The sequence below is a fragment of the Pituophis catenifer genome, unplaced genomic scaffold (assembly GCF_029215685.1).
Source record: "Pituophis catenifer annectens isolate HBS135680 unplaced genomic scaffold, rPitCat1.0.hap2 SCAF_1, whole genome shotgun sequence".
Lineage (NCBI taxonomy): Eukaryota > Metazoa > Chordata > Lepidosauria > Squamata > Colubridae > Pituophis > Pituophis catenifer.
The window spans coordinates 96,584,507-96,595,317 of NW_027256881.1; the positions used below are offsets into that span (position 1 = coordinate 96,584,507).

The 10,811-nt window shown below is 34.9% G+C and overlaps 1 protein-coding gene across 3 annotated transcripts in view; it reads left to right on the plus strand.

Annotated features, from left to right (window-relative positions):
- CEP85L (centrosomal protein 85 like) overlaps positions 1-10,537 on the plus strand; it is a 111,882-nt gene extending 101,345 nt beyond the window's left edge. For all 3 annotated transcript variants that reach the window (XM_070932772.1, XM_070932773.1, XM_070932774.1), the window contains 3 exons: positions 6,475-6,582; positions 7,095-7,308; positions 8,431-10,537. In XM_070932772.1, the coding sequence (XP_070788873.1) occupies positions 6,475-6,582; positions 7,095-7,308; positions 8,431-8,591 (483 nt within the window). In that variant the 3' untranslated portion in view covers positions 8,592-10,537. The remainder of the gene's footprint in view (positions 1-6,474; positions 6,583-7,094; positions 7,309-8,430) is intronic.
- Positions 10,538-10,811: the final 274 nt, after the last annotated feature.

The following is a 10,811-nucleotide window of genomic DNA, read 5'->3' on the forward strand; positions in this document are numbered from 1 at the left end:
ACATAATGGCAAAAGAAATACAGTTATAACTAATACCTTAACAGTATATCTTTACTGGTATTTCCACATTAGTTTCCCCACAGTTTTCTCTGCATTTTCATGCCTTTAGCTTGCCTTGTACAAAAATATATGTTAGTTTGTTCTTTAAAAAGAAACAAGAACATAAAACCAAGTAGTTTGTTTTTTTGAAAAAAAAATTACTTTAGCAGACATCCTTGGGTATATTCACAAATAAAAGAGAAGAAAAGGAGAAGGAGGGGAAAAAGAAGGAGTAATAGACTAAGAAATAGGGGAAGAAGAATAAAGTAACAGATGGGAGACCACTATGAAACAATGCTTAAAAAGGATAAGCTATTTATATGTCGTATGTTGTGTAAATGTCAAATTTGTGTTTTAATAAAATTTATAAATTTTTTAAAAAGAAAAAAATTACTTTAGCAGACATCCTTGGGTATATTCACAAATAGGAAAAATAACTCTGATCATAAAGAGGTTTTATCTGGCAAAAGAGGTTTATGAGAATTGATCATTTTTGAATATGGGACATTGTTTACTTGCTGTCAAAAATTGGACTACTTAGCTTATTAGCAGTGGTCATACATTCTATAAAATGAAAAATGACCACAACTTATCTAGCACCAGTGAATTTTTTTAACTGATCAACTGTTACATGTATAGAATTGTCATGTAGGAGCGTCATGAATTTATGACAATAGTATTAAAATGGTTGAAACTGATGACTCGAATGCAAATTGAAGACGCTCCTCTGCCACTAAAACCTGAGTATTGATTGACATGTTGATAATAATAATATTAGAGACTTTGAGATTTTTTTTTTATTTTACTAAGATTTTATACGGTTTGACTATGATTTCTAGCTGTATGTCATAATATTAAGCAGAGAATTAGCCTTACCTGAGCTAATAGGTCTTACTTCATCTAACTTCTTGTATACTTCCATTGTCATTTCTTTCAATTTTAGTTCCATATTATGTTTTAACAGAATTGTGAATGGATTTCAGTTTGATAACTTGGATATAAGTTTAACTGAAGTTAATTTTAAACTCCAGTTAGCTTTATTTAACTGGAAACTGTAGTTAAAAAATCTACAACATAGTGTTGAAATTCTCTCACAGCAGAAACTTATGAATCCAGTGCCTATTCTTCACCGGAGGATAAGTATTTATGAAGAATAGGGTCAGCCGAATATAAATAAGTTTAGAGCATTTTTCAGATTTGTTATTATTGAGATGTGTGTACTCAACAGAATTCCCAGCCAGCATGATATTTTTTTTTTTATCATTCTGGAGTTAGATTTAGATTTAGATTTATTAGATTTCTATACCGCCCTTCTCCCAAAGGACTCAGGGCTGTTTACAGCCATATTAAAACACATATAAATTTACAAAATTTAAAAACAATTTAAAACTGAATATATAAAAATTTGGCCCACAAAATTAAAAAAAATGGGGTTGATGTTCACAGGAACTTGGCATCTAGAGACTGCCAAGTTGGGAAAGGGTGACTTAGAGCAAATAAAGTAAGCAGAGGTTTTAAACAAATGTAAAATGTGGTCCTGGAATACCAGCAAAAGTACTAGTAACATTGAGATCTTGATGTAGCTGTCTTGCTGATCAACTCATAGATGTTTGTTTCTGTTTTGAATATAACTGTGTTTGATATACTATTTATTTTTATAACTTTCCTTTTTTTCTGTAGTCCTCCCAGAATCACTTCTTGTGAGATGGGTAGCCATATAACTTTGATAAATAAATAAATTAGGAACGATTTTATATCTAACTCCTTTTAGGAGGTAGATATATTTCATTTTTCTTTCTCTTTTTGAAGAGTATTGAAAGCTGGGCTGTTGAGATTCCCACCAGTTCAGACTCTGCCTTGTTGCAGGGCACTATGCAGGGATGAGAAAAAATGTTGGCTGTACTTGACAATCCTTGTGCAATCCAGGCTATTTGTTGTTCAGCTATGAGGGAATGATAAGCAATTCATACATAGTAAAGGGGAGAGGAACAAGGATGGATGCCAAAAATTTGATGCTTTCAAAGCCAGAAAAGATCTATGATATGAAATAGCTATGGACCTGGCAGTTGGGCTTCTGTTCCGAAGTATTCAGTAGTGTGAAGCTTTATCAAATCTTTACTAAAGGAAGACAAAACATTAAAAAATTCTACTTAATGGTTATATTTATATGAAATTCATACTGGTTATTGTTAAAAAATAGAATGTTTGGAACAGAGTTTGTTGATCAGCAATTTTAGTTGCAGTGCAGTAGAATTCTGTTTTAAATTCCTAGTCATTATATTTTGCAACTAATTTTATCTTTTGTCAGATGTACAGTCTGGACAGATGAGGATCTTTCCCCCAAATCCAATAATCATATTTTTCAGAGATGATAATAATGCACTAAACATACAGGGAAAAGGGTTAGCTCTGTTCGACAAGGCTGTTGCAAATTTGTATTAAGACAATATGCCAGGTGGAAAGGAGTTTAGCCTTCTTTCATTCACAGTACAGCTGGACTTTCTTATCTACAATTCTATGTATCTACAGTTGATAAATAAAACGGATAAATCTTGTTTCTCCATGGCCAGTTTCAACTGCTGACAGGTGGGTAGAGGTCCAGTCCAAAGCTCCTCTATGTTCTTGCCTCTGCAGTTTTAACATCTACATGGAATTGCTAGCTGAGGTCATCCGTCAACATGGCATCAGGTATCATCAGTATGTTGATGACATGCAGTGTATATTTTGACCCCTGGTCAACCAAGTGATGCCGTTAAAGTCTTGTCCCAATGATTGGAAGGGTTTCAGGTCCGGATACATAGGATCAGGCTTAAAAGTGACAAGACTGACTAGATATGGGTACTGATTTTTCCACTGCTGGTGATTCTCCATATTTGGCTCTGAATGGACTAGTTCCCTTAACAAAACTGGTGCACAATTTGGGAATCCTCCTTTATCCAGTACTCCTGCTGAAAAAGCAGGTGGCATCTATGATCAGAACATTATACAGATCCATTTTTTGTACCAATTCCACTCTTTCCTGGACTGGGAGTCCCTTCTCAAGGTCGCTCATGTGTTGATTATTCAAAGCACTTCATATGGGACTGCCTTTGAAACTCGCTTAGAAGCTAAAGCTAGGTTCGCATCAATGGTGAGTTGCTCCCTGTTTGGCCCAGTTCGGCCGAACCGGTAGAGGTGATGATGTGACGTCACCGAACCGGTTCTCTGTGACTGGGAGCTGGGCCGTCCCGCCCGCCCCCGCTTTATTCCTACCTTTATTTCTTGGTTTTTAGCCCAGCTGATAGGTGCGGCAGAGTAGATTGCTGCACCTCAGCTGGCCAGAAACCCAACGTGCTTGCGGCAATCGTGCACAAAGTGCGTGCATGAAGAGAACCCGTAGTAACATTGGTTGGAACCCACCACTGCATATAACAACAGGAGCAGTTATGAGTATGCCTATGTAACAACTCTGTTATATGAGCCTAAATGACTTCTAGTGAGTTTTCACATGCAACTTGAGGGCGCTGCTTATCACTTACAAAGCCCTTCATGATATAGGGGATGTCTTATCTGAGAGACATTCTGGCTCTTGTAATGACTGTCCAATCTATTCTATCGAGTTGGCACACTTTGAGTCTCATATATTAAACAATGTCATTTGATAGGACATAGGAAGTATACTTTCTCTGTTATGGTGCCTGGAATAGCATCCTACCAGAGGATTGGACTGTCCTTAACCTGCAAGTCTTTAAACAATGTCTGAAAACCTGATTTTTGTCCTGAAGCTCTGGGATAGATCTAGCCATCTGAGATGCAATGTCTGTTTCAGTTTTAACTATGTCAATTTCTATAAAAGAATTTAGAGATGAAACTATTCAAGACCTCTCAAAGATGGACATGAACAAGCAGTTGTAACATCTAGAGATTGAAATAAGGGTGAGGAAGAAACGTAACCTTTTCTTGAGCTTCTTTAGGATAAGGTGTGATTTTAAAAAAGGCTGGAAAAGCTTATAAGATTCAGGTAGGCCAGGTTAGAAAAAGGTACCAGTTTCCAAAAGATTCCAGCTATGCTACTTTATTGTTGTAAGGGGTAACAGAATCTTAAATGTTAGCACGTGTTTTGAAACATTATCTCTATTTTTAATCTGTACAGTTCCCAGTGTTGAGTTGGGCAAACTTATATATACAAATAAATAAAATCAGTTACTCATCCAGAATTTATTATTTGTGATGAACAACTTTGTATATCTACAGTTGTTTTGTGCATGGCTCTGATCCGTTTGCTGTTTTGTACAATGCAGAAGTAAGCATTAAGCTCTCTCTCCTGCCCCCAAATTAATTTGCCAGTGACCTGCAGGGTTCTGACCTTATATGGTCATCTTCTTCCTGCATGTTGCCTTTTCCACATTGAAAATGACGGTTCTGCTGAGACGTAGTAATTGTTGATACAAAATATTGCTGTTGAGCATGAAGGTAAAGTTAGCATGTTGAACCATCAAGCTATTAACCAAAGAAAGCACCAGCATTGCAAACATAATTATTCCCATTGCAACAAAGAGTTAGGAGACAGCAACACCAAAATGTTCACATAGCTTTTAAGAGGAGGTAACTGATGAATGATTTTTTATTTTGATTTTTTGCCAGAGACCAAAGGAGGTTATAGTTCTGCTAACTCCAACATTAGAGTGAAGGAATTCCACTGCTGCTTTATATTTATTTTGAATAAAATACAGTTCATTTTTTAAATATTATCTTTATTTATTGTTCTTTATTTAAAATAAAGACTGGGGGAGTAGAAGCTTGAAGATGGTCAAGATATGGTATCTTTATTTCTTTAATTTCTTTTATTTCTGATGATTTGGCATCATATTCCGGGGGCTATAGAAGCTATATGCTTATTCTCATAGGCTCCATGTCTTGTTGCCTGATGGTTATATGTTGGAATAGTGAAGTGTAAGCTATATATAGTTGAAGTACAGATGGGGATTATAAAGCTGCACTTTGAGCAAGGTCCACCTCCACTTCAAAATAAGGATGTGATCTAAAGAAAATCAACTGTTGTATCATTGCATTCCTTAGGATTCAGCACTTTTTGGATATGTGAAACAGTTCAGCACAGTAAAGTGCTCCTTTTGGTCTATCAGCAGATATATTTTCCTATCCTAAGCAATGAGTGGTCTCAGAAACTAGAGAGCAGACAAATGATGAGTAAACATGAAATCAGTGGAATTGGCAGTTTTGTTAGCTAACAGCCTCTGAAGCACCAGGGGATAAATATCTTCTCTAAACACTTTTGTCTTTCCCTATAAGGGGAGATGGATTCTTTGGCAAGCTTAATGCTGAATTCCTCTAAATCTCTTCCTGTCAAGATCAGACTAAGAAGGGCCTTTTAATTCACCAGAACCGGCAAGTAGATAACATACACTGATCCAGTGGAGAAATACTTTCTTAATCTATTCTTATAGTATAATCATCAAACTGCTGTCCAAGGAATGTCTCTCTTCTCCCTCCAGTCCTTTATAACCTGAAAGTGATAGATTAAAATGCCCGTTTTAGGGGATCTGGTAATCTTGAGATGGCTGCAGAGATACATACATATATATATACATACATATATATATAAAAGTCAGATGTTACGGGCGTAGCTCAGTCCATCATTTAGTAACACCTGCCCAGAGATCAAGATAAGTCTTATAAGAGTCCTAAATTTGCTTTTAAAAGATTCTGAAAATGTTGCTCTTCAGAAAGACTTCAGAAAAACATACAGCCTGCAGCTCAGTCAGGCATTGAAATACTGGATTATTGGATACTTTTATTTTTACCTTTTGCATTGAAGGTTACATCAAAGGATTATATCAAAATCACCAAGGTGCCAATTTTCTGATTTGCCCAGTACCTTAAGGCTTCCCCATCAGGTCAACCATTTCATTAGACTGACTCATAATTACTTAGCAATAGCAAATTCAAAGAGTGATCCTCTTTGAGGATCTTAGATTACTTTTTGTGTTTTTTTTTTCTCAGAATGTTTTTATAGCTATAATGTAATCAAATGTTAGATTTTGGTGGGCAAAAGAAAACATCGGTAGACACAAAAGAAGTGCCATGTTAGTTAGCAGAGAAACTCTGAAATGCATCATGGTGCAGTTGCTGAGTTCTGTTTGTTTTTCCTTTAAGAAGGAGAACCTAAGAAGGGATATTGTCCTCCTCCTTGATAGTAAAGTTCATTGTTGAGCAAAGGCTAAATCTGAAAAGTCCCCATTCCTGCAATAGAATTGTTTCATGGAAGAGAGAATCATAAGCGGCTTTTTCATTTATGCCAGTAAACCGGAACTCTGAGTACTTTCACTATCAATTACTAATCAACAAGGAAAACACAGTGCTGAAAAATTTGAATTATTGATTTATTGATTTATTCATACAACATAAGTAAAGATAATTTTTCCATTTACCCCCTAGTCTATGCAAGAAAAGCTTTTGGAAGGAAATCTGACAATTCAGAAACAAAAAAATGAACTTGAAGAAAAGGATAAGAGTGTACAGCAGTTAAAGGAGGTACTTCTTGAAGTAAGTTTCTCAGATTATCCTCTGAATCAAATTTACCTATCTGCCTTCTTTTTCATATATTGTGAGTGAATTGTAAAATAAAATTTCCCAACTTGCAGTTAAGTATGAGAGCTTTTTTGAAAACATAAGTACTAGACAGGAACCAGATACACTGATAAACATCTTACTGTAATTGGGAAGGTCTCTGATGGACCAATAGCTAGTGGTGACAGATTGATTTGCTATTTGAAGCAAACAAAATGTTACGCCTAATATTTAACAATGTGGATATTTGTTCTATCAAAACATGTCAACATTTGATGTCCACCACTCTGGCTTTCCATTTCCCCACAGTTTTCTTATCAGATGCCAAGCATCTGATTCATGCCCCTGAATGCAGATTTTTTTTTTTCAAAAAAAAATATAAGCAAATTCATTTACTTAATGCCTATATTCAATTAGATTTTTTTCTGAAATAAGCCAAGTGAATGAAATATTTTTTGTATTTTTATTTTCATCTTGTTTTAATGAAGAACCAAAGATTTATGGAAGAAAATGCAAGTTTAAGAGAACAGATTCATCAGATGGAGCAGTCCAGACAACCGGTAGCCGAAAAATTACCTGTGGCAGATCAGTTGTTCATAGAGATGTCTCACTGTCTGTTTGACTTGAAAGCACTTTGCAGTATTCTTACTCACAGAGCTCAGGGCAAAGAACCTAACCTGTCATTGCTGCTTGGAATCCAATGTAAGTAATGCGGATAGAGATGCCTACTGTTCCTTTTGGCATGAGTAGACCTGGGAAAGGAAAATCTAGGAATGTTAGTAAGAGAGGAGTAGGAGGCTCCAGATTGATGTACATTTCTCACTTAGGTAAAATACTACCCTGTTTCCCCCAAAATAAGACATCCCCTCATAATAAGCCCAATTGGACGTTTGAGCACATGGCAATAAGTCCAAGCGCTTATTTCAGGGTTCAAAAAAATATAAGACAGGGTCTTATTTTCAGGGAAACATGGTAATAAATACAAGTCACCTAGAATTGGAAAAACAGATTACTGTATATCTATATACATATATACTGTATGACAGGCTTATTTTCCACGATTGTAATTCAAAAATGTTCAGTTAACTTTGAGAATTAAATTTAATCTTCTTATAATATTGGGCTCCCTGCAGCTTTTCCACAGCATAGTTTGTATGATCTTTGTGGTCTCCAAGCAGCCATGCAATAAGTTCCATTTGTATCTGGGGTTTTTTTTTTTTTTTTAAATAACACATTTCAGCATGAAGTCATGCTGAAAATTGGTTCTTTGAAACAGACAGCCTGTGGTGCCACTGCTAGATTTTTACCTCAGAGTATCATGCTCTCATTTTAATTCCCTTTAAAAAGCCTAAGGAGCAAGAAGTTCTAGTAATTTCAGTTGAGTAAGTAGAACACTCCAATTCCCCCCAAAATAAACTTTATTAGGGCCTCATTTCTTTTTACTGGCTTGGATTTCATCTGTTCTGGTGACTGCCTGAATTGGGTATTATTATCAATTTTTCTCAAGTTAACTTCTAATTCTGGCAGAAAATAAAAACAAATAAATCCTCCACCAGAGAATACAGTTTGATCAAAATTGCTTCCCTAAGAACTCATCCTTCTGTCCACCTTCAATTTTTAGTAGGCAGAAAATATAAAACCAAGAAGCTGACTTTCTTCTCTATAATATCTCTAATTTTAAAGTGATCATAGCAATACACATTTTGTCAAGAAAGTAAAACATTCACATATTCTTTCTGTAGCCCAGCAGAATTAGGTCATTTATAATTGTATGTTTTGAACTGGTGACTTGTTTAACTTCTAGCCCTCGTTCTTCTTTAACAGCTATGAACTCTTCCTCTGAAGATGAGAAGCACCATAGCACAGAAAGTCTCTCAAAGAAGCTCTCAGAGGTTTGTCAGTTACGGAAAGATATTGATGAACTGAGGACTATAATTTCAGACTGCTATGCTCAGGACATGGGAGAAAATTGCATTACACAGTGATGACATCTTGGCCTCACACTAGCAACTAAGTTATTAAATGCTGCTCTGGTTTTAGTTCCTCATGTTTCTGTTACAAACAATACTGGAAAGCAAATGCTGTGCCAGGTGAAAAGGTTTCATGCATAGTTCATGCAGATAACACGCTCTTCTTTCGAAGAGATTTTGTGCTGCAAGAAAAAAAATCTAATTTCTTTAAAACTACTGAATGTAGGTCAAAGCTGTGAATAATGTTGTTCTTTTGAAAATGGTTTTTATTTCTTTTGATACGCTGATAAAAGAAAATACAATGTTTTCTGGAGTAAAAATGGAATTGCCAGAAGAGGGCACTATGATAGTGGTTCAGCAGACTTTAGGGTAGAAGATCAGGCCCGAGAATTTTCATGACAAAAGCAGTTGGACATGCTTGGTTATTTGAATATCAGGTATTAGAACTGTGGACGAAGATACAGAGTCATAACAAAGATTTTTTTGAATGCAGGGAGTACCAATGGTTTGAGCCACACAAAAAATTATAGGTAAAAATTATAAGCTCTTTAAAGGTTGCATTCCCAGTTTGATTATTGTTTTATTCTGCAGTTCTTGTGTAATGCAAAGGGGAAAAAAAGATGAAAAAACATTCACATTTCAGAGAAGGAAGGGATTCAGACTTAGAATTTTGTCACCAACTATTAAGCTCTTTTGCGTTAATCAGGTTGGGCAAAAATGGTTTTGATAAAAGATTTTTTAAAAAAAATCAAAATCATTTAAGTGTAATATCTTTATAACAATATATATTTACTCTTCGTTTGAAATTTAGGCAAAGTAGTGTCCGTTGAATGTGAATGTTTGAATTCCAGCACACAGAAAAATAAAAAGCCTTAAAGAAACCTGATTTCTTCTGGCAATCTAAAACAGCAGATCTTGATGAATAATTAATATAATTGCTCCAAAATTATATCACAACTGGCATAAAAACCTTATGTGAAAACAGAGTTCTTGACTATTCAGGCAAATATGCTTAAGTTGCTCCTATTGCCAGAAGAGGACTTAGATGAAATCAGCAGTGCCAACCTTCATAGATGCAGTGTTAAAATGCCTGAATTAAAGGTATGCCACTTTGTAATCCAGGTTTATATATTTTGCTGTGTTAAAATTTATATGCCGTTTGTCAAGACAAGCTTGATACTACTTTATTCTGACAATCTATTCTACAATCTACAAAAAACATCTTTGAAAAAAGAAGGCTAAAACTAACTAAATACAGCGCACGATGCTCATAGATGCCATGAGGCTCATAACTTCTGTCTTGCCAAAAGTTGATGCTTAAAGAGCAAGGAATGGATTACTATTCTCAATTTCTTATATTAATATTTTTCCTTAAACAGTTTTTAAACCATGATTTTAGATTGATATTTTCACATTTTGTGTCATTCAAATTTACATTTTATTTGTATATGATGCAGTTTAAAAAATTGGCCTTTTTAAAGTTATATTTATTTTAATAGGAGCTTATTCCTACTCTGATGACTATACTATCTGTGGAAATTTATGTTAATATTGAATTTAACTGATGCTCAGTTGTTTTAATACAAATCTGTACATATTACATAGAAGCAGCTAGTAAAGGATAAAGATCCTTAATCCTGCTGATTGAGGCCTGAATTTAAAATATTAAGATCACAATCCCAAGAGTATTACTAGAAATAAAATTGAGCAGTATTCATAATTGTAACTTTAAATTCATATCTATGCAGATGAAGGGGTGAATGATCAGAACCTGATTCACTTTCTCACCAATGAACAATGAGTGCAAGCCTGACTTTCTTACTACACTGTGCTATTAAGAAGCACAAATGTCATTTTGTGATTCTAAATGTTCTCATTTTATATTCTACTTGACTCTGTATCTTGCAAACAATTTTGAACTGCAGCATTATATTATTATTAAGAAATAATAATATTTCACAAAAAAGATAAGAGCTGTTTGTGGAAGTAGATTTTTGACAAAAATTGTCAAGAAATTTCATATTTGCATGGGCTGCAAATAACAGATTTTAATTAATTAGTTAGCTTGGATTGTTTAACTTCTTTCCTTTAACAACCATCCTATTTGTCTGCTTTATAACATCATGAGGTCATACCACCACTTTTACTTTGAATAGACAATCATATAGCACTCAAGGAAGAACTAATTTTTGAGAGATTATCCCAGATACCTGATACTTTTGATCCTTGCCCAGA